Below are 25019 nucleotides of genomic sequence, written 5' to 3'. Positions count from 1 at the left end.
TTAAATGTGATAATGCTAAGCTAAATCAAGCTAAAGAGCCACTCATGACATCCCAGGCAGACCATAACTAGACCTCTTCAGTCTCACTGAAACTGATTACCTGTCACAGTCAATTACTATTCAGACTTTAGAAGTTAGATCAGCTGCATCAATCAGCTATGAAAGTGCTCTTTAGTCATTATGGTATTCCTGACATTGGATTTGTAAAATTATACAGTGCAAAAAGAGGCCATTCGGCCCATCAAGTCTGCACGGACTACAATCCCATCCAGACCCTATCCCCACAACCCCATGTATTTACCCTGGCTAGTCCCATTGCAGACAATTCCACATCATAGTCCCATTGACACTAAGAAGACATTTAGCATGGCCAATCCACCTAACCCACACATTTTTGGACTGTGGTAGGAAACTGGTGCACCCGGGGGAAACCCATGTAGACACGGAGAGAATTGCAAACTCCACACAGTGCCACAAGCTGGGAATCAAACCCCGGTCCCTGGCGCTGTGAAGCAGCAGTGCTAATCACTGTGCTGGCCCACACGTTCACAGGTGAAGAATTCAGACTCTTCATGAATGATTGGGAAGTTCAACACAACATATCATCTCCAAACTATTCCCAGTCAAATGGAAAGGCTAAGGAAACTGAAATTTGTCAAAGAGATCATCAAAAGATCAAGCTCACATCCGTGCACGGTGATCCTAGAGTGGAGAAACATACCTACTGAAGATGTGGAAAGTGATCCGGCGGCGGGTGAGGTTTCCAACCTCCCGACAGCAGAGGGCGGAATGTGAAGCCTCCCGACCGCAGGGGTCGCGGCGGACCGGAGCCGTGTTGTAGTGAAGTTCGCGAGAATGGCGGGGAAGAGGCGAGTGCGACCTGAGAAAAGCCAAGAAGAGAAGTGGAAAATGTCGGCGGAATCCAGCCAGGGGGAAGATGATGAGGTGCCGGAGGAGGTGTCGTTCACTAGCGGCCGGGAGGAGGCTCAGAGGAGCATGAAAGCGGCGCTGGAGAGTGTGAGGAGGTGAGGGAGGCCCCGGCTCGGGCCTACTAAACTGCAGCTTTTGTATTGTCCTCGGCTCTGCAGTAATAATGGAGGCCGCGGTCAGTGGGGTGAAGTTGGGTTGAACGGCGAGTTTCCTTCACGACCGGGTATTGAATCTTCGGAGCCGTCTGCTGGGGTGAGCTGAGCTGTGGTGCTGAATATTCACCTCGGCGTCTGGCCCTCCGTCCGCTTTCAGCCCGCAGCTGGCGGCCTGCGAGTGAGTCCAAGGTCGGGCAGCCCGAATAACTGAGCCTTTCATGAGATGTTCTGTGTGAGGGAGAAGAGTATGGACCTGGACACAGCCTGTCTGTTTACAGAGCTCCTCACTACCGCCCGCCAGCCCGCCATCACGCCATCACCAAGTCTCTGATCCATTCTCCTGGGAGTGCACAGTTTCACTTCGATCTGATTAATCTGTTAAACTAACAAGTCCTGTGGGGGATGAGCTAGGATTCAATCGTAGGTCAACAGACATCTACGTGCGTCCTTATTAAAGAGAAAAAACTAACATTGAAACCGAAAATGCTGAAAATAAACAGGATACTTAGCATTTAAATAAAAGGACAGACACATGTTTAAACGTTATACACCGCTTTATCAGAACTGGAATTTTAATGTACTAACTCTACTAATTTTTTTTCAGGATGTGATTGAGTTAGTTGTCTTTTCAGTGAATCATAATGGTACAATACAGAAGGAGTCAAGTCACACCATGGAAAGCAGTTTAAGATAGGATTGGAGACCGTGTGCATGAATTTGTAGTACATAGCAAAGTTAATAAGATACTGGTACAAATGAAGGCATCTTGGCCTTCATCCTAATACTTATTGACCTGCAAGCTGTGAGGATTAGGGGATTATGAGGTTGGGAGCTGTGAAGGGATGATCTCCAAAGGAGATGGGATTAGTGATGGTATGGGAAATTCATGGTAGAGGTGGAGGTCAGAGAGAGTTAGCTTTCAACCTTCACAAGGTTCACCAGAAAAATACCACCCTTAACTGAGAGTTTAATGACAATGTTGTGGTTGGATCTGTGAAAATGGAGTAGCCTAGAAGTTAGAGTGAGTAGAGTAGAAACATTGAGATGGCGTTTGGTTTTCTATCTTCCGATGTTTGGAAACTGTTTAAGAATCTGAATTCTGGAGGATCGAAAGCAATAATGCCAAAGGTCCATGAAATGAAACACTCGCCTCCCATACCGCTCTTTCAGCCAGCACTTGTTTACTCCTTTGCCAATTGGAATGGGCTCAGGTAACAATGCAGAGTGTAAAGTTTATTTATTAGTGTCACAAGTAGGCTCACATTAACACTGCAATGAACCTATTGTAAAAATCTCCTACTGTCACACTCTGGCGCCTGTTCAAGAACATTGAGGGAGAATTTAGCATGACCAGTGCACCTAACTCTCAAGTCTTTGGGACTTTGGGAGGAAACTAGAGCACCTGGAAGAAACCCATGCAGACATGAGGAACAGGCAGTGACCCAAGCCAGGAATCGAACCTGGCCCCCTGGCACTGAGGTGGCAGTGCTAATCACTGTGTTGCCATAGGTTTGTTGAAAAAAACCTGACGTTGTTGAAGATTTATCTTGCATCAGGACAGATGCCACGGCCAATGGGAATCAACTTGTGAATCAATCTTGGTTTCAGCTGCAGTGGGTAGTGCCTATTACCCTGACTGTACTGTTCCCTCCCACTAATGCATTTTTTTTCATTCCCTCCAATTGAATGGCTTCTTGTTAGTCACAGTAATGGTGACCTGAAACTACTGGATTGTGATTAAATCAAATCTGGTTCACTAATGTCTTTTAGAGAAATAAATCTGCTGTTACCTGATCTGACCTGATCACCTAAATTGCCCACTGAAGTTGCCTAGCAAGTCACTCAGTTGTACCAAACAGCTACAGAAAGTCAAATAGGAATGAAACTGGACACACCAGCTGGCATTGATCTATGCACTGGAAATGATAATGGCAACTACACTGGGTGTACTATATCAGAAAGTGGCTCGCTATCACCTTTTCAAGGGCACTTGAAGATGAGCAACAATGGCTTTGCCAGTGATGCTTGCATCCCATGAAAAAATAAAACTCCTACCATTGATTGTAAATACCAATCCTTTGAAAAATAGTCTGTTTTATTGCATTGTTTACTCAGATCCAGAGATGAATGCCATAAGTAGTTTTTGGAAATTAATTTCCAGTTATTATAGAATCGTACAACGAAAAAGAAGACCACTCTGTACCAGTGCCAGCATTTTAAAAAAGCTATCCAATTAGCCTTACTCTTTCCATATCCTTGCAAATATTTTATTAAGTATATGTCAATTCCATTTTACAAGTTACTATTTAACGTTTTAAACCATGCATCTTGGATCATAATTACTTGTGTACAAAAAAAAATTCATTCAGCTGCTGATCCTTTTGCAAGTTATCTTAAATCTGTATGCTCTTTTTATTCACTTATGGGATGTGGGCATCGCTAGCTAGGCCAGCATTTAATGCCCATTGCTAATTGCCCGTGAGAAGATGAGGACCTTTTTGATCCACTGCAGTCTATATGATATAGGTACAGTGTTGTCAGAGAGGGAATTGCAGCTGCTTAACCCAGTGAAATAGCAGTGATATATTTTCAAGTCAGAATGCTGAGTGGCTTGGGAGAGGAACTTCCAGATGGTTGTGTTCTGATATATCTAATGATCTTGGCCTAGCTCATAGAAGTTCTGGGTTTGGAAGGTGTTGTATGAAGAGCCTTGGTGAATTCCTGTCCGTCTTACGGATGGTGTGCACTACTGCCACTGTGTGTCGATGATGGAGATATTGGATGTTTGTGGATGGGTGCCAATCAAGCGGGCTCATTTATCCTGGGTGATGTCAAGCTTCTTGTGTTGTTGGAACTGTACTCATCCAGGTCTCTCTGACTTGTATGTTGTGAATTACTCCCAGGATTCCTAGTCTCTGACCTGCTTTATTACCACAATATGTATATGGCTAACCCAGTTCAGTTTCTGGATGTTGATTCAACAATGATAATGGCATTGAATGTCAAGGGTAGATGACTAGATTCTCCCTTGTTGGAAATAGTTACTACCTGGCATTCATTTGACATGCATTACTTGTCAGTCCGAGCCGGAATATTGTCCATGTCTTGCTGCATTTGGACATGGACGGTTATGAATGATGTTGAACATTGTGAAATCATCAGCAAGCATCGCTCTTCTGACATAATAGTGATGAGAAGGTAATTGATGAAGTAGCTGAAGGTGGTTGGGCATAGAGCCTCGATTATCCACCTTCCTGCCAGAGTGAATGTTTAATCCCTCTATTCTCTATCAATCTCTACAGAATTTTTAGCACCTGAATTAAATATCCTTTTAATGTTATGTAATCTGAGAACAATTCCAGTTTTTCTGGTGTCTACATAACTGACATTAGTCATCCCTGGTATCATTCTAGGAAATTTCCTCTGCGCTTAATGGGCACACCACTCTTGAATGCAGTGAATTTGAAAGTAATTTGATAATGTCTCAATAATTCAATTTTTGTTCTTGGAGAATGCGGTTGTGAAATGGATGAGGAGAGAGAGTGCATTTGCAAATGGGTGGTTTTGTGTTGCATATTGTCACACTTAAATTCAGATTGTGACAAAAAACAAAATATCATTTTTATTTGTAATGTGTTTTGAAAACTTTTCAGAGACAAAGCCTTGTTGAAAGAGAAAAGAAAAAGAAGGGAGCAATTATTCAAAGAACAGAAGGTAAGGTTGTTAGTCATTATACCAGACAAACTGGAATCATTTTTTGAACTTGGAATTGCATATCACAGAATCATAGAAACCCTGCAGCAGAAAGAGGCCATTTGGCCCACCGACGACAATCCCATCCAGGCCCTACCCCCATATCCCTTCCTATTTGCCTGCTAATCCCTCTAACCTATGCATCTCAGGACACTGAGGCACAATTTTAGCATGGCCAATCAACCTAACCCGCACATCTTTGGACTGCGGGAGGAAACCGGAGCACCCAGAGGAAACCCACGTGGACACAAGGAGAATGTGCAAACTCCACACAGATAGTGATCCAGGCCAGGAATTGAACCCAGGTCCCTGGAGCTGTGAAGCAGCAGTGCTAACCACTGTGCTACCGTATTGTGTACTAACAAGGTATACTTTAAACAACTCATTTCATTTATAGAATCTACTGCCATTGCCATCTTTCACTAAACCTTTCAGTAGCGGAGGCCATTCCATTGATGTTTATGCATGAAGTTAGTTTTGTGGGAAAATGTTTGTTCAGTTTTTCCTGCTTTGCAAAATTTTAGTTGAGTCGCGTGATTTCAAAACTGAAGAATTCCACCAGCCTGTCTGACTATGTCATACATTTTGTTTTGGCTGGGATAAGATCAGTGACAGAACCATGATAAAATTCTTCCTAATTTCAGCACTGCTTTGGTAACTTATATTAGTTATTCTTGTCATTGGCAAAACTATGACAACAGCTTGTATTTATATAGCGCTTTTAACATAGTGTAAAATGTTTCAAGACACTTCAGAAAGTTTGGTCTTAACATAAGGAGATAATAGGACAGGTGACCAAAACCTCGGACAGAGATAGGTATTAAGCAGTGTCTTAAAGTTTGAGCAAGAGGTAGAGTTATTTAGAGAGGAAATTCCAGAGTTTGGGGGACAATGGCAGCTGAAAGCATGACCACCTGTCGTGGCATGTTTAAAATGAGTGCACATGAAGCAAAAAATAGAGAAATGCAGAATCTTGGAAGGTTCTAGATGTGGAGGAGGTTGCAAAGATAGGGAAAAATGAAGCCTTAGAGGGATTTTAAAATCCAAGTGATTTCAGACCAGACACCAGTGTATGGCAGCAAGTGCATGGGTGATGGTTGAATGAGACTTGGTGCAAGTTCAAATACAGGCAGCAATGTTTGGGATGATGCCAAGCGGGTGCATCGTGGGTGGCTGGCTAGTTTGAATAAACCAGACATTGGGTATTTAAGGCATGGATGAGTGAGACAGGTAAATTGAGACAGTGATGGAGATTGGTGATTCTTTCAGTTGCATGTTACATCAGCCAGTGATAGAAATGACCAAATAAAATGGTCCTATAACGTGGAACTCTTTTTGTGGCATGAAATTACTTTTTAAAAAGTGAGTGAGGAAGATTTAAGATCTTGGATGTACCAATAAGTCCTTCTATCTCCCTGTGCCAGAAGAGATCAACCAGTGACCATCTTCCAGATTGTAGGGAGGGATGGCAGATGGGAAGGTAGCAGGCCTTCTTTGGAATGAACGTGCCACCAAGATGACTGACTTGTGATGGAAGCTCAGAAGCAAGTAACCCTGCATCTAAGTCAGTAATCAGATGGGCTGACAAGTGGCACAACACAAGTGCCAGGCAATGACCATCTCCAACGAGAGAGGATCTAACCTATTGCCGTTTTACATTCAGTGGCATTACCATTGCTGAATCCCCCTCTATCGACATCCTGGGGGTTATCAATGACCAGAAATTAAACTGGACTAGCTGAGCTGATGAAAGGCTGTGAACCCTCTGGCAGTACTTCACCTCTTGATTCCCCAAAGTCTGTTCACCATTTACAAGGTGCAAGTCAGGAGTGCAGCGAAACTCTCAATTTTCCTGGATGATTGCAGCTTTAACAACACTCAAGAAACTCAACACCATCTAGGACAAAGTAGCCCACTTGCTATCCCTTCCACAAACATTCAATCCCTCCAACATCAACAAACAGTGGCAGTCTTATATACCATCTACAAGATGCACTGCAGAAACTCACCAAGATTCTTTAGGTAGCACACAACCACTACAGTCTAGAAGGACAAGAGCAGTAGATACCTGGGTACACCACCAACTGGAAGCCCTCCAAGTCACGCTATTCTGACTAGGAAATATGTTGCCATTCCTTCATGATCATTGAGTCAAAATCCTGGAATTCCCTCCCCAACAGCACTCTGGGTGTACCTAGACCTCTGAGATTGCAGCTCACCACCACCTTCTGAAGGGCAACTAGGGATAGTTAATAAATGCTGACCTAGCCAGTGATGCCCACATCCTGTAAATGAACAAAAAAATCAAGCTGTTGCAGAGTACTGAGGGAGGGGGAGCTATTGATAATTAATCAGCCAGTTTGACTAACAAGTGGGCTGGGATTTTCCATGCGCATACCTGATAATACTCAAAGTCATTGCTGGAGCAGGATGTTATTGGTGTGACAAATGGGAAGCAACTTTACTGAGCCAATTTAGAAACTCCAAACATTTTGACACTCTAAGCCTTAACTCTGTCAATATGTGTCTAAGTTCTCTTGTTTGCTTACAAATCTCCCCGTACGGACCATATTGGGCAAACACACCTCAAAAGTGAGTCTAGGTATTTATAAGTAACTATATGCTCATATCATAAGTGACTTTCATATAGGTCAGACGCATGGCTATGCCCAGTTTAATGAAAAACTGAAGCATAATAACAAAATATACGCAATAATACTTAAATGTTTGACTGCACTCTACATGCTAATTTATAGTACGTACTGTGTGTTTACTGGTACAGGATGTGATATCTGGACTATTTCAATGTGCATACTCTGTCTCTTATTTATGGAGTGCTATAGTGGGAGACAAATGTTTAAAATGAACCTGAGCACTCAAAATCATTTTATTCGATTAAGAAGTTAATTTTGAATAACATTGAACTTGAGCCTTCCTGGTCTTTTGACATGTAGGTACAAGGTTAGTTAAGAATATACTCATTGTCATTCCTACAAAGTGTTGCAAATGTTTGTCATCGTTGTGCTTTGCTTCAGAGTTCCCTGCATTTGTGTCACAATGTGAATGCAGGTTCAAAATGTCGTGTGTTACTTAGTCACTATTTGTTAGTGCTTCTTCATGATCACTCTGTCAAATCTTAGTGACTGCACCTTGATCAGTGGGTTGCCATCAGGGAGCCCAGCACCTGGACAACTGCCAGTGTAGCTCTGCTGTATCATTGCAACTTTCTAAAATAAACAGAATCTGACTTGCTCTCAGAACTTTTGTTCCAGTCACCTTGGACGTGCAATCTTGTGTCTCTGAGCCATTCACACTGACTGTTGCCAACTCGGCTGAAATTGGAAACGTGCCTGTGGGTAGTCATAGCATCATTTGATTTATATTGATCTGTATTAAATATTAAGTGCTTGAACTAGGTTTGTTATACAAGCAAGTGCTTCTGTTTTTATTGTTTTTTTTAAAGTAATGCATGTGAAGTAGATGATGACTTTTGAATAAATTGAAAATATATAAGATTTTTCTATTCCTTGGGTAGAACCTGAGATTTGCTTCATTTCTAGATGGCATGATGTGAGATTTGTTTGTTTGATCTCTCACCACCTGTTTTTGTTGATTATTGAACCAGAAACGCAAGTTACTTCCAGATAGCATTCTTGAAGAGGTCACTTCAGTCCCAGAAAAGTAAGTAGGCAATTTTTAAACAAATCAGTTTATGTATGTATAGAATATAGCAAGAATCAAAGATAATGAACAAAATCCGAGAAGTACCGGGCCGTAACTTCTGAGCTCCAGGATATAACAAAGATGCCACTGGTGACCCTCCTTTCCAAGTTCACAGGTGAGGTTTGCACGGCAATTGTCCAGAAGTGCAAACTACCCCTCGTGAGCCAAAGCCCTGCACTGGGAACCATCCGAAAGATCTGATTTAAATTGCAAACTTCGGATGAGTCTGACTGGGTTATACCAGAAGTAACCCAGAAAATCCCCCTCATCAACCTTTCCAGGCCAGGGGCACACTACTTGGATCTCATCCAGCCTGGGTTGGAAGGTTGGACAAGGTATAACTTTGGGTAAGGAACTGAGAATGACATTGATTTCCATTTCAAAAAAGTTCCGGTCCATTGTCTTCATAAGGATAGATTACCTGCTTAACATGTCTAATCTGTGTTAGTTTTGAAAATTAACATGACTCAAAATCGTAGAATCATGGATTCCTTACAGTGCAGAAGCAGGCCATTTGGCCCATCGAGACTGCATCAATAATAATCCCACCCAGGCCATATCTCCATGTATTTATTCCACGATTCCCCTAACCTGCACATCTTTGGTCGTTAAGGAACAATTTACCATGGCCAATCAATCTAACCTGCACATCTTTGGTATGTGGGAGGAAACCAGAGGAACCCTGGTGCATGTAACATATTTATTCTAAACAGTTAAACTGCTGTTTAAGAATAATTGAGTTTGTTGCATTATTTAGACTTTTTTTGACCAATTTTGTGTCAGTTTTGTGAAAAATTAAGAAAATTTGATAATATGGCATTACTGCAATTAGCCGACAACTACTGGGGACTGATTGATCTTTGTTTGGAATTAACAATGCAATCAAAATATAGATAACGTGTTTGATTCCAAGTCTAAGCTCTGTGTGCTGATCTAAATATGGATTCATTTGGTGTGCCTCAACCCCATTGGAAGAGGCATGCGAAATAGGATCAAATGTGTTAGAGTTATCTAGGTGGTTTCTGTTTGTTTTATTTTCTGCTGTCTTTTAGTTCCTGTTGCACATTTTAATTAATATATAAAGTTAATCCCTTAATTTATTGCAAATAATTTGCTTCTGAAAATTGAACCCTGGCATGCCCAATCTTTTTGCATTGGAGAGCCAATTATCAATTTTTCTCTCGCTTGATGAGCAAATTTTAGATTAGGTTTGACACATTAAATATGAATTCAAAGAAAAGCTGACCATATAAAAACAAACAAATTGCTGAGCAAAAAATACAACAACAAATTGACAGTAAGAAAGTGTGATAAATAAAGACAATTATTTGAGAGTGTGTGTCCAGCTCACTTCCAGTCTCTAATACTCATTTGGTCACATTTACCCACAGAGAGGGTGAGAATGCCTCTTAGTGTGTAAAGAATAATGAGAACCCTGAAACTGGGAGTGAACCTGTCACACAATCTCCCAATCTCCCCCCACCTAGCGCACGCGCTCTCTCTCTCTCTCATACACATTTCTCTCATCCACCTCCACCCATCACACCCACCCTTGCTGTTCATGCTCGCACGCTCACACATTGACCTCAGGCCTAGTGGTGCCTGCCAAGGGGAGCCCAGAGCATTGGCGGGGATGTGGGGGTAGCTGGGGAATCATGACCAGAGCATTGGGAGAGTGAGGGAGGATCTGGCTTGCGCTAGCTCAGAGAATAGGAGAGGAGTGAAAGCAGCTGGAGCCAGTCTAGAGCAGCAAGAACACAGCGTGAAAGCAGCCAGAGCCAAGAGAATGAATGGTGAGTGGAAGCCTGTATGCTCCAAAGTGTCCCTGTCATCACATACTCGCAGCTGCTGGTGTTCACTTCTTCTCCAACCACATCCTGTTTCTAATCCATGTTTGCTGCTGATAGGCTTAATAGTGAACCCATCAGCAGCAAACATGGGAGAGAAACAGAGCCCACTGCAGAGATCTTCAAACTCAGTAACCTGTCTTAACAGAATCACTCTGCGGGCCACATGGATTGTGCAGTTTGATTGAGCCTAATCTAATCAATTCTCTTTAACAGTCAAGTTCTAGATAAAACTGCACAACAATTTATGTATGAATACCTTTAATGAAAAGGTGATCCAAGGCTCTTGACAGGAGCATTCTAAAACAAAATATAACACTGAACCATGTGGGGCGATGTTAGATCAGATGATGAAAAAGTTGGTTGAAGCAGTAGTTTAAAGGAGTGCCTTAAAGAAGGGAAATGATATAAAGAGGTGGAAAGGTGTAAGGAGTGAATTACGGAATTTAGAGACTGGGCAAATGAAGGAATCCCTGCCAGTGGTGAAGTAATTAAAATCAAGAATGTTCAAGACACTAGATTTGGAGAAGAGTTAGCATGTTGCTTCACTGGTAGCCATTGTAGGTCGGAGTACAAAGATGACAAGTGAATGGAATTTGTCTAAATAAAGACAGAGGTTTACAGCATGGAAACAGGCCTTTTGGCCCATCTTGGCCATGCCACCCAGTTTTTACCACAAAGCTAATCCCAATTGCCTGCATTTGGCCCATATCTTTCTATACATGCCTTATCCATGTAACTGTCTAAATGCTTTTTAAAAGACAGAATTGTGTCTGCCTCCACTACTGCCTCTGGCAGCTCGTTCCAGACACACACTACCCCCTGAGTGATAAAATTCCTCCTCTTGTCCCTTTTTTGTATTTTTTTGCCTCTCACCTTAAACCTATGCACTCTAGTTTTGGTCTCCTTTATCTTTGGAAAAAGATGTTTGACTGTCTACCTGATCTATGCCGCTCATTATTTTATAGACTTCTATAAGATCACACGTAAACCTTGTACGTTCCAGGGGGAAAAGTCCCAGTCTATTCAGCCTCTCCGTAGAACTCAAACTATCAAGTCCCAGTAGCATCTAGTAAATCTTTCCTGCACTCGTGGAAAGCAAAGTTTTAGACGTTGTCAAGTTTAGAGGATAAAATGTGGGAGACCAACCAAAAATGTATTGGAATGTCAAGTTCATAAGTAACAAAGGCACAAATGAGAGCTTTAGCAGCAGATGAGTTGAGAGCAGGGGTGAAGTCAGATGATACTGAAATGGAAACAGGTGATCCTGGGTGTGAATATCTGGCTCGTACTGCATTGTGGTGTCAGGGATGGTGTTTGAAGTTTAATACCTCAAGATTGTGAACAGACTGTTACCATAGGTATTAGGTAAATGAGTTGTCCACCTAACAATTAAAGATTGGACCAATCTTCCACAAACTTTAATCTTCATGCCCTTCAAGGAAAATGTGTTAATATTTTTAAATTGTGACCATCAACAGCACTTACTGTGCACTTCCTGTGAAAATTCCCTAGTGGAAGAATATGGAGGGAAATCTTTCCAAGTACCAACTATCTTTGCGAGTCCTTCACGTGGATTTTAAAAGTTAAAAAGCTACTCATTAATATTAATTGAATTATCCTAAATCTCAAATTTTCTCATGGAGAGAAGAAATCTTTCCTTGGTGTATATCATTTAACTTGGCTGAATGTGTGGGATTGAAATATCAACCTGCTTACAATATTCATGGTGCAAGATTTAGTACGGTATTTCCAAAAATATAACATTAAAATTATTGATTGAGCATTGTCAGAATTATCAGCTGGCGGGGGAACCTAGAAACTGTTAACTACTGTTTTGGGTGGCACTGTAGCACGTAGTGACCATTGCTGCCTCTCAGCGCTAGAGACCCTGGTTCAGTTCTGGCCATGGGTAACTGTGAAGTTTGCATGTTATTCGTGGGTTTCCTCCCACGTTCCAACGATGTGTAGTTTAGGTGAATTAACCATTGTAAATGTGCAGGGTTATGGGGTTAGGATGCATCTTGGTAAGATGCTCTTTCAGAGAATCAGTGCAGACTCTGCAGTCCTGATGGCCTCCTGCACTGTAGGGATTCTATGGTTAATGATCTCGTGTTTTTTTAGATTATCTTCATTTTGAAGACAGGCACAATTTTGTTACAGAGTCCTTTATAAAACTTTGATAACGTGAGCAAAATGAGAAAATCTGATTGGTCCTGGCTCTAAGTCAATTTTATGTAATTGCTCAGAATATGGTGGGGAAACATAATTTAAACATTTTGCAGGAGTTGTGTTTAACCCTGCCTGAATGGTACAATCAGTTAAAAATGAGTTTAACCTGTTCAAACTTAGAATCTTTTAATGTTATTGAAAACTTGCTGTTCTGTATTTGCCATGTCTGCCACGTGCATTTATTTGTTTTACATGTGAAAAACTAATTTTATCACTACCTGCCCAGAAACGTGACTCTATTTGTTTGACTCCACTTCCAGCTTTGAGGCTGGAAGTTTCAAATTATGATCAGTAAGTAAAGAAATAGAACTACATCATGAAATTAATTGCAGTGAGAGATATAATAATGATATCCAGTAGTGAGGAAAATAAATTATGTGCGTAAAGCCTCTCCACTCTGATAAAGAAGTTGTGGTCAGTTTGGCTCAATGGATAGAACTCTCAGTTCCTGAGTCAAAAGACAGAAGCCCCACTGTTAATCTGAAAATATAGGCTGACCTTTTAGTACAAAAAATAACACAGCTAAATTATCAGAAATGATGCTTTCCAGATAGGATGTTTAAAAAGGTTTATGGTTATTGACATTGGTCTAGCAATCAAGTGTTCAAATTCTACCTTGAATGGTGAAACAGACTTAAATCTAATTTTTCAGCTGGCTCTGTGGAAAATGCTGGATTTCCACTAAAAACAAAACTGATTTGTTATGTTGCAGAGGGGTGGGAACTTGGCACCCTTGCTGTATATGGTTGAATCTTAAAATGACACAGCAAATCACATAGTTGTAAAGCAGTCAGTGCATTAAGGATGGGTGGCACAGCAAATCACATTGTTGTAAAGCAGTCACTACATTAGGGATGTAAATTAACCTTTCTTTAGGGAAGAATAAAGGCCCATCTTCTCATTCAAGTAGATGTAAAATAACCTTGGTACAATTGAATAAAGAACAAGGAGTTCTCATCCTCAGCCTCATTCCTTCATTCACTAACACCACAAAAGACAAGTTTATCTGTTCATATATTAGCTGCATAATTTATCTGCCTGATTTGATTACATGCTAGTGGCTATACTTGAGAAGTAACCCATTGTAAAACACTTTGGGATGCCCTGAGATTATAATGATGGGGTACATAAGTGCAAATTGTTTAATCCAAAATAGAATAGTTTAAAACAGGAATAATAACTGAGAAAAATCCTTGTTCTCCTTCCTAGCCATCCCAAAAAAACTACATAGTGTCTTCTCTGTAAGAAAAGACTCACCTTTGTTTAAAGAACATAAAGGTTTGGGATATTTCAAATGATTTTTAAAAAAAATTTAATGCTTACCTTTCAGTTACTTTATTAACAACTTTAGCTGAAGCTTGTACAGTATACTGCAAACTACCAGCACTGTGATGAACCATATGCTGAATGGTTTGTTTTTCCTTCCAGGAATGACCAGGTGGCACCTGACTCAAATAAAGAAGGTATAGTATGGTGTATACTTCCACTCAGTGCTGCTTTGATGTTGGATTTTTGACATATTAACTTTTAAAAAAATTTTTGTTCAACAATTTGGTTTGCTTAAAGGTCTCCCACTTTAAACTTACCAACTGTTTTGAGGGAGGATAATTAGAACACAATCAGTTTTCTCAGTGCCATTAGAACCAGCAGTGCACATCCACAGCGTCCTTAGATGTTTGTGTGTTGTGTTTATGGCAGTCTGTCATGTTCTGAATATTAGTTTTGAAATACAAGTATGTTTTGACTATTGTAACAAAGGTATAATAAAGTGCTCAATAAGGACCTCTATGATATGATTTAAATCTCAAGATTTAAATATTTTATCCTGTTCGCACATCACCTTGCTGACCTACATTGTCTGCTGTTCCCCCAATGCCTCAAGTTTAAAATTCTATCTTCATATTCGTACAGTGATTACTGCTTCACAGCACCAGGGAACCGGGTTCAATTCCCGGCTTGGATCACTGACTGTGCGGAGTCTGGGCGTTCTCCCCATGTTGGGCTGGGTTTCCTCTGGGTTCGCCGGTTTCCTCCCACCGTCCAAAAACATGCTGATTAGGTGAACTGACCATGCTAAATTTTCTCTCAGTGTACCTGAACAGGTGCCAAGGTGTGGCGACTAGGGAATTTTCACAGTAATTTCATTGTAGTGTTAATGTGAGCCTACTTGTGACTAATAAATAAACCATAAACTTTAAATCCTTTCATGGTCTTGCTCCTCGCTACCTCTGTAGCCTGTTCCAGCTCTGCATCTTACTGTGCAAACTCTTGTTTCCTCGAGCCTCTTATACATCCTGCATCTGTTTGCTCCACCACTGACAAAAATCACATTGGTCAAAAACAAATACATTTTTTCTTACCATTTTGTGCCCTCAAGCTTATGTAATCAAATCATTACATCAGTCATACATTAGGCAAAGTATATGTTTAAAAATGAACCATTGCGATGCTCCTAACATTAATGTGGGACACAGTTTCAGGTGGCATTGCAGATAAGAAAGGTCCCATGGTGCGACCAAATCTGGTCTAGGTCCAGCCAAGAGAAAGCACTGCTACAGTTACCTTATAGGCTTGCTCATGGGTAATCATTTGGTTAAAGATATCAAAGGTTGTCACTAGTTTTGAACCACTTACTCCGTTGCAGCTCACCTAAATTTTGCTATATCATGCCTGGATGAGCATCTGGGAATGTAAATGGATCATTTTTCAGTGCACTGTAATGACAGTACTGTTTCTAGCCAGCTACTTTGAGTCACCCATGCAGGTTCTATAAGCGTGGTTACATTTTGGTGTGTTTGTGTCACTTGTGTGCCTCCATGGAGTGTTTTATGTTTATAACTTGTTTTGTTTCATTTAAGGTGAAGTTTGTGATTCTGTGCAGCAACCTGAGGAAGATAGTGGATTGGAGGAAGATGTTGAGGAATGTGTAGGCACCAGGTAATGGAATCAAAATCAAGCTCAGTCTTGTCAAAGTTGAGCCTATAATCTGAAGAAATAGTTCATATTTCTGGAATCATTCTGTCCAGTAATACACGGGCAGATCTCTGATAATGGTCATGTTGAATCAGAAGTTGCATTGTCTTTTTATGCCATGCTTTAATGCGCTGTTACAGGGAGTATGTGCATAGGGAGGGGAAATTTCAGGTTTGTGGATTTCCAACATTAGCATCTCAGCAATCCACTTTTAAATACATGTTTGGGGCTAGTAGAGGGCTTGAAAAAGCAAATGAGAGTGGGAACTTACTGCAGAGTTGAGATTGGAGGAGCAGCAAGAGATGTAGCTGTTCCTGCGACTGCAGATTCTGTCTCTTTCGAGCTTGCTGTCCCACTTCTCCAATCTCAGATTCTCTCCTTCCCATTCTTGCTGCTGTTCCTGAGACTGAAACTGATTGGAGGGCTCGTGCTCTTGAAGAGCTTCTCAGTTCAGGTGTCTGCCACCCCAGCTCGTTACTGAATTTCCAGCTCCTCCTCTGTTCTCAGTCTACTGGTCCAGGATAATGGTCTCCAATCTAAGAATTCCTCCCTTTTCACCCTTGCTTATCCTCCAGTCACCAATTCTGTGGCTGAAGGAACAGAAGGGAGGGAATTTTGATTGGATTTGCTGGAGCACCATCATGGGAGAGACAGAATCTGTGATTGGAGAAGCAGCTTTCTTTCTCCTGCGCTCGCTGCTCCTCCAGTCAAATTCTGCTCTGCATACTTTCACAGATGCCTGTCTGCAATGGTTCAGCCAAAATGTAAGCTTATATGTATAGGGCAATGTTTCCTGAATTTTATGCCCTCTGCGCACCCATGTTTGATTTCCTGGGATTATTTCTGAGGTTTCAAGGGCACATTTGCCAGTGTAATTTGAATCTGGCTTTGTATATCTTCCATTCCCTAGGGTACGTACTTTTTAATTTTTTTTTAGCTGTCTCATGCCTCTCTAATTGTTAATTTTGTGTTTTTTGGAAGTCAGCCTCTCCTACATCTAGAATCTTAACTGTTTCACATTTTCCTTTCAAACAAATTCAATCTGATCGTATTATGATTGATATTAAATAACAGCTCATACACCTTGAGGCTTTTAACAAATTAAATGATTCATTACTACATTGACATAGCTTCTCTTCTTATTGATTCTTGGACAAATTGTTGCAAAAAACTATCCTGAATATGCTTAACAAATTTATTATCTTTCTAGTCTACTTCATTAAAACTTTTCTGCTTTTGCTACATGCCTGACTAATCTCTGCAATTTATACATTCTACCACTTAATTACTATAAGGGGATTGTATAGAATTCCACTGATACTTAAACAATTTTCAATTACTAATTCCACCCATAGAATCTCATCTGCCTGCTTACTCTCATTGCATTTTGTCTTATCAATACAGTGAAATTATCCTTAATCATTACGGCACCTTCATCGTTCCTCTCGATATTTTTCTTGTAGATTTTATAACTTGATATATTTAGTTCTCAGACCTTTTAGTCTTGTAGCCATGTCTTAGTAATGACTACCATATCATATCCTCTAAGCTGAATGTATGCCTGAAGTTCATTTAAATTCTTTTCTTATACTCTTGTATAAGTGATGCTTATTTGGGCCACACACCCCAACTTTTCCTTCTGCTTTAATGTTTAAATTGCACATTTATTCATTCATTTTTGTTTAATTACTTTTCATCTTTTAATTTTTCCTTTACCTGTGGCATTGAAACACAATTTCTGATTCTTAATCCTCTTGTTTGAGTTTGCCCTATGTTATTTACATTCTTATTTCCTCATAGAGTCCCTACAGTGCAAAATTCAGCCCATTGAGCTTGCACTGATGACAATCCCACCCTATTATCCCTGTAACCCCATTAATCCTCCTGACACTAAGGGGCAATTTAGCATGGTCAATCAACCCAACTCACATATCTTTGGAGTGTGGGAGGAAACTGGAGCATCCGCAGGAAACCCACGCAGGCACAGGGAGAACATGCAAACTCCACACAGTCACCTGAGCCTAGAATTGAACCTGGGTCCCTGGTGCTGTGAAACAGCAATGCTAACCACTGTGTCACCCTACGTATCTCTTCCAGTGAAATTCTAGACCTAACCTACCAGTGTTAGTGTCTTATGAACTCCTGGAACTTTTCTTTCCCATGCCACTGCTTCAGTCAAAGTTTACCTCCCAAATCTAGTAACCTTCACCTGGGAATCAGTTAGGTAACATAAATAACGTATCTTGTGGGACTCATAATCCTGCTTATAAAGGATGCTATCTGCATCCTAATTATTGACTCCTCAATAACTATTACACTTGACTTGTTTTACTCCACGCCACTTTGGACAGTGTCCTGTGAGGGTGATGGTAGCACAGTGTGTCCATCCCTTATGGACATACTCTGTCTGCAACTTGCACTGCAATTCAATGACTCCCAAGCTGGAGAGATTCAAGACAGATGTCTATTGCAGATATTTTTACTCATGCCACTCTTTCTGTCCATTAGTCCTGCAGTCCTGCCATATCTTTGTATAAATTTAGTCATAGAGGTTTACAGCATGGAAACATGCCCAATATGTCCCATGGCACCTTTTTTTAAACCATTAAGCTAGTCCCAATTGCCCGCATTTGGCCCGTATCGCTCTATACCCATCTTACCCATGTAAATGTCTAAACGCTTTTTAAAAGACAAAATTGTACCCACTGCTTCTACTACCTCTGGTAGCTTGTTCCAGGCACTCGCCATCCTCTGAAAAATTACTCCTCTGGACTCTTCTGTAACTCTCCCCTTTCGTCTTAAACCTATGTCCTCTAATTTTAGACTCCCCTACCTTTGGGAAAAGATGTCCACTATCCAACTGATCTATACCCCTCATTATTTTGTAGACCTCTATAAGTTCACTCCTAAGCCTCCTACGCTCCAAGGAAAAAAGTCCATTCAGCCTCTTTTTTTAGAACTCAAACTATCAGGGTCCCATGGATTTATCTACCTTGATGTGCTTTAAGGCTTCTAGCACCACCACCTCTAATACCTCCTCAAGACATCACTCTTTATTTTCCCAAGTTCCCTCACATACATGCTTTTCTCAACAGTAAAAACTGATGAGAAATATTCATTTAGGATCTCACCCATCTCTTGTGGATCCACACATAGATTACCTTGTTGATCCTTAAGAGGCCCTACTGTTTCCCTAGTTACTCTTTTGGCATTTATGTATTTACAGAAGCTCTTTGGATTCTCCTTTGTCTTATCTGCCAAAACAATATCATGCCCCATTTTTGCTCTCCTGATTTCTTTCTTAACTCTACTCCTACATCTCCTATACTCTTCAAGGGATTCACTTGATCCCAGCTGCCTATGTATGTCAGTACTAATATTGTTTACAATTTGCTGAAAAACAAACATGCTATCAAATAATCTTGTCATGTGCTTATCGAGATGGCTCACAAGAAACTACCAACAGGAGAACAACAATTTAATATTACTTGAGAAGAAAATGCTGATTGGTTGGCAAATGTACTCCAGTTAGAGGAGACATTGCCATGGCGAATTAGCACAACATCGTGGGCCGAAGGGCCTGTTCTGCGCTGTTATGTTCTATGCCCAGCTACTGTTAGAAAATTCTTGCAAATTACCTTGGTGAGGGCAAGAGAAAAGCTTTAATGGCATGTCTTCTGTAGCAACAGTCTACTTGTTTGTTGTTTTTTTACACACACAAGTGCTAAAACAATGCTTACCACCTTAAGCTTGCAAGAATAACTGCAAGGATTGGAAGAAAAAAATCAGTACCTCCTTTCCCCCTTTCATCAAATGTCCAATCTTGCACGCTGCCCTGAACCCCTTTTACAACTGCTAATGAAGGCTTGCTGTTTAGTTTTACTTTGTTTAACACTGTATCGTATTCATACAGACGGACAGAGAGCTACATTGCCATGCGATTAAAGGATCAAGGGCAGACAAATCAGCAGATGAAAAATGCCAGAGATTTCATTAATGATCGACTTTATGGTCGAGGCAGCAAAAGAGGCAGTGGTAACTTTGTCTTTGTATTCAATTCTAGAATTTCACCTTTTCGTTCTCCTTTTATCTCTCCTAACACTGCTTCTGATGTTTTGTGTTTTTAAACTAGTCAATGAATACTTCTCAGTTGAAAACAAGAAAGCCGAAAAGAAAAAAGCTGCAGTGCTGTTTGTCAACAATCACTGGGGTATGTAAATATTGATGTAATGTGAAGGATGCTGGAAAAAGAATTTCCAAAACTAGAATAAAAACAAAAGGCTGGGAATACTCGGGTCAGGTAGCATCTGTGGAGACAGAAATAGAGTTTGCATTTCTTGTTGCTGAGCTGATTCAAACTGGAAGAAATAGAGATTTGACAGGGTTTATGCAAACATAGGGGCAAGGGATAAAAGAACAAAAGGGCAGGCCCGTGATTGGGTGGAGGGCTGGGAAAATTTAAATGAGAAAGGAATAATGGTCAGAGCATAAGAAACAGTTAAAGAAACAAATGATGGGTCTTGATGGGATGTAAGTGGGAGAAACAGAAATTTCACTAACAATCCAATAAAAAATGGAGGCAGAATTATGAACTTAAATTGTTGAACTCCATATTAAGTCTATTGGCTATAAAGTGTCGAATTGAAGATGACTTTTCAATCTTAACATTCATCTTCCTTGGAATAATATGGAAGGCCAAGGACAGAGTGGGGTAGCGAACTAAAATGACAATGCAGCCAGAATCGCAGAATCATTTGCACATTTGAGAAGTAAACAGAGTTGTTCTACAAAACGCTCTCACTCAGTGTACATATAATCTCCACCTTGTAAACCAAATCATCATCGGTGAATATAGAATGGTAGAAATGTCAACAGTGTCACTCAACCTCCTTGGCCATGATCTTAATAAAGAGGTGAAAGAAGTAACGGATAAGGCCTGGGATGGTGTGAAGAAAGGGAAATGATGTTGGAAGAGGAGAGTGTGTTGGGTTGTTTGGGGAGTGGACCAATTCCTCTTGACCTCACCATCTCCCTACTAGCTTTTACATCCTCCTCTATTTCCACCATCTCCAACATATCACCAAAACCAAACACAATTTCCCTCCCCTCCTCTCGCAACATTGCAAAGAGTTCATTCCCTCAGTAGTACATTGGTCCATTTCTCAATCACCCCAACATACCCTTGATCCATTGGAGAGAGAAAATCCAGATTGGATAATATGTCTACCACACATCTCTACTGAGCTGCCAGCCACCTGCAATTGTAATTTTCTGCCCTACGTCTTGGATTCCTACTGTTTCAGTGAAGTAGAATGAACAGAACTTTGTTTCAATCAGACACTTTACAGCCTTTCAGACGCCATTGAATTCAACAATTTTAAATCATAATCCCCGCCTCCATTTTTTTTTATTTTTAGACGTCGACTGAGATTCTTTTGACTTTTTTTTGTTGCATTGCCATCTTGTTTTTGGCTCGGGCCACCATTTGTTTTGTCATTCACTCTCTTCTTACTTCCATACTATCAAACTGTGGAGAATCACATTGGACATTTTTGGGTGGCACAGTGGTTAGCACTGCTGTCTCACAGTGCCAAGGACCTGGGTTCAGTTATATCCTTGGGTCACTCTGTGGAGTTCACATGTTATCCTTGTATCTGCTTTGGTTTCTTCCCAGAGTCCAGATCTATATGGGTTAGGTTGATTAGCCATGCTAAATTGTCCCTTAGTGTCAGGGGAACTAGCGAGGTAAATAGAGGGAGTTACAGTAATTGGGCCTGGGGTAGGGCTGTTGTCAGTGTGGGCTTGATAGGCTGAGTGGCCTTCGTCTGCACTGTAGAGATCCTATGATGAATCGATGATTTCAATTTCCAGCATCTGCGGTTTTTTGCTTTCAAAAATTGGAGCGTGTTAGTTGTCTTTGTGAATCTGCCTGCAATGTTAATTATTAGAAGGAAAATGAATGATATGAAACTAAATAAAAACCAATCTAAGTATTATATTGTCAGATTTATAGTAGCATAGATGGCATGTCAGGTCTATAGCGTACCTTGCCTAACTCTAATCCTCGAAATCTTGGCCTGGGTTTTGTTCTGAGGCACTGTTCACCTCATGGGTGGTTCTTCCCATCATTGTCTCTCCACTGGGTGTGAGAGGCTTATCAACAAATTAAATTGAAGGATTCTTGCTGATGTGCAGATTCAAAATCAGGAAATACAGATTAGACTGAATTGATATACAAAATGAGATTTGGGAAATACATTTGGGATTAAGGAAGTTCGGTGAGAGCGACAGAATATTTTTAAACAATTTTAAAAACCCAACACTTAATTTTCTTCTTATTCCCTGAAATTAACTTTCAACGCTATAGAGGTTGTTCAGCTGTGGTTATCACTTAATATGCCGATGTTGGGCAAACTAGACTAGTGAAATATATTCCAGAGAGATAGAAAGATTGTAAGAGGGATTAAAAAAGACATCTATGGCTAAACAAGGAAGTTAAAAACAACATAAAGACTCAGGCATACCAAATGCAAAGGTCAGTGGTGGGCTGGAAGATTGGGAAAGTTTTAAAGCTACATTGATTGATTGGAAAATGGAAAAACAACTTATATAAACAGAGAGGAACTTTGGGGTGAAACTCTGAGGGATCTTGTGCATGAGTTGCAGAAAACTGGTGTTCAGGTACAGCAGGTAGTAAGGAAAACAAATTGAATTTTAGCATTTATAGAACGAATAGAATATAAAAGGAAATGTAGCAACTATACAAGGCATTGGTGAGACTGTACAATTTTGGTCCCCTTATTTGAGTAATGGCATTAGACCCAATTCAGAAGAGGTTCACTAGATTAATTTCAGATATGGGGGTTTATCTTCTGAAGAGAGATTGAGCAGTTTAGGCCTACACTCTCTCTAGACTTTAGAAGAATGTGAGGACATCTAATTGAGGTATACAAGATGATAACATATATTGACAAATTAGATGTAGAATGGATGCTTCCTCTTGTGGGGTAATCTGAGCAAAAGGTCATCCTTTTAGGATAAAGTTGTGTCACAGAGAGGCCTTTCGAACAAAAGCAGCCCAAGAAACAGGCCCTTCGGCCCAACGAGCCGACGCTGCCATTTTAATATTACCAGTCCCCCCTCCACCCATGACCCTTATCTATGATTATGGCATTCCTCATTGAGGGAAAACTAATTTAGGGACAATTTATTACCTCCAGTCAACCTAATAGCACTTCTTTGGGGTGTGGGAGGAAACCGGAGCACCCGGAGAAAACCCATGCAAGCACAGGGAGAATGCGCAAACCCCCACAGACACCGGCCCAAATCCATGTGTCTGCACAGCAAACAGTGGTAGTCACTGAGATGTCGTGTTGCCCAGCATCTGGTCCAGTTTAAGCACACACTAACGACATGAAGCACTAGGCTACTCTCGAACATCCAAGAGCAGCCCTAGTACGACCCATCGCGTGTGTGCCCCTCGTTGGACAACAAGGCAGACCGACTTAAAACCTGTGAATGAAAAGAGAAAAAACATTATTATCGTACCATATCCATTTACCTTACCAGGGACATCCCAATGCTAATGAACCTTATTTAAAACAATCTCCTAAATCCTCCCATCTCCAACCCACTCATGTGCCTGTCTAAGTAACTCTTAAACAAATCCAGCATGCCTGCCTCCACCACCTTGCTTGGCAGAGCATTCCATACCCCCACTACCCTCTGTGTGAAAAAACCTCCTTCTAATATCTAACCTCACACATAATATCTATGTGTCCCCCTAACATAGGAAATAGCTTACCACTGTTTATCTATACCCTTCATAATCTAACATACCTCTATTAGATCCCCCCTCAGCCGCTGTCTTTCAAGGGAAAACAGCCCCAATTTGCTCAATCTTTCCTCATAACCCAGTCCTTCCGTACCAGGTAACATCCTGGTAAACGTCCTCTGCACTCTCTCCAGAGTCTCCACGTCCTTCCGGTAGTAAGGTGACCAGAACTAGATGCAGTAGTCCAAATGCAGCCTAACCAGCGTTCTATACAACTGCAACATTAGACTCCAGCTCTTGTACTCTATACCCCTTCCTACAAAGGGATAGCAGATTTTAAAACATGAGGAGAAACTAATTCCCTCAACCTGTGGAATTCACTACCCCAGAGTGTGATGGATGCCAAGATATTGAGTAAATTTAAGGACAGATTTTTAATTAGCAATGGGTCGAATGGTTGATGGAGAACAGCTGGAATAGTGGAGTTGAGGCTGAGATGAGATCAGCCTCACGCTCATATTGAATGTCGGAGCAGATTCAAGGGGCTGAATTGCCTGCCTACTCCTGCCCTCTGTTCTTGTGTGTGGCCCCCGGGCTGTTACGTTTTCCAACATTGTACTATGTTGCTAGAATCTCACTGACTGCTGATTGTCAAATCTTTTCAGCTATTTCTACTGCCAAACTAGTGGACAAATTTACAATTGAAACTGAGTCTATAGGTGAGAACTGCAAATATGCAGTTGGAGGAATAAAGTACATCTGACCACAGCTTTGTATTTAACCGCAAGTGTACATACTCTGTGAGTTCTGTCGGCTTTCCTATCACAGTGAGCACTGATAACCTCATTCCATTTATTTATGTCTTTGCATAGTTTTTGTATTTCCATATCATTTGATATAACGTCCCTTTTTTTTAGGAGCACAACGAAAACAAGCAGCTGCAAAGTTTTGCAAGTTATGGCTTCAGAGTCATTGATTAACTGGAAAATGAGAGATTGGAATACTGAGCAAGTGGAAGTCAACATACGCTCTTAAATGGATGAAATGGAAAATCTCTTGGCTTGAAGCAAACTCTGGACATGAATGAATTCACATTAATGGGGAACCTTCAGGAAGGTTTTGCCACTTGTACTGTAACATTGTGCAGTTAATAGTCATTGATTTGATGGTGTCTTATGGGGTTCTTGTACTCAAGGACAGCTGTTGAATTTATTTCTGTATAAAGAAATGTGGTTTGAAACTCATGATGTTTAATATAATGCGATATCCATAAAATATTTAATCAGTTTGAAGAAATTATTGGAAGCATGAACACTAACCCAAGTGTAAAAGCTGGTGGGTTAATTAGCAATAGTGGATTTTGTATGGTCGCAGCAAGTTGTACAGTGCAGCAATAAACTTTTTTAACCACCTGATTCCTCATAGTATATTTAATTTTTAGTGAACAATAGTTAGGAAAAGTTATTGATATTATCAGGTTCATTGTTTTACTCAAATTGAACTCTCAGGCTTTTTTTTGGCATGGAAATTCAGAATGTGTTTTGATGTGGTGTTTGTGATGGGCGGCACAGTGGTTGGTACTGCTGCATCACTGCACCAAGGACCTGGGTTCAATTCCTGGCTTGGGTCAGT

The 25019-nt window shown here is 40.8% G+C and overlaps 2 protein-coding genes across 2 annotated transcripts in view; one reads left to right on the top strand and one right to left on the bottom strand.

Annotated features, from left to right (window-relative positions):
* Window positions 1-797, bottom strand: part of LOC145353782 (glucose-fructose oxidoreductase domain-containing protein 1) — a 258944-nt gene extending 258147 nt beyond the window's left edge. Inside the window, exon 1 of the mRNA XM_080204592.1 lies at window positions 722-797. The gene's annotated coding sequence lies outside the window, so the exon portion shown is untranslated. The remainder of the gene's footprint in view (window positions 1-721) is intronic.
* On the top strand, window positions 789-24802 carry nol7 (nucleolar protein 7). Its single transcript, XM_080204661.1, has 8 exons — window positions 789-1025; window positions 4739-4799; window positions 8464-8519; window positions 14069-14103; window positions 15499-15577; window positions 19527-19648; window positions 19746-19823; window positions 24305-24802. Exons 1-8 carry the CDS (start codon window positions 856-858, stop codon window positions 24361-24363), a joined length of 660 nt encoding a protein of 219 aa, XP_080060787.1. The 5' UTR covers window positions 789-855; the 3' UTR covers window positions 24364-24802.
* The last annotated feature ends 217 nt before the right edge of the window (window positions 24803-25019 follow it).

This window comes from Carcharhinus amblyrhynchos, chromosome 2 (assembly GCF_965287045.1).
Source record: "Carcharhinus amblyrhynchos chromosome 2, sCarAmb.v2.hapA, whole genome shotgun sequence".
NCBI lineage: Eukaryota > Metazoa > Chordata > Chondrichthyes > Carcharhiniformes > Carcharhinidae > Carcharhinus > Carcharhinus amblyrhynchos.
The sequence above is the reverse complement of the archived record's forward strand: the minus strand, read 5'-3'. Positions and strand labels throughout refer to the sequence as shown.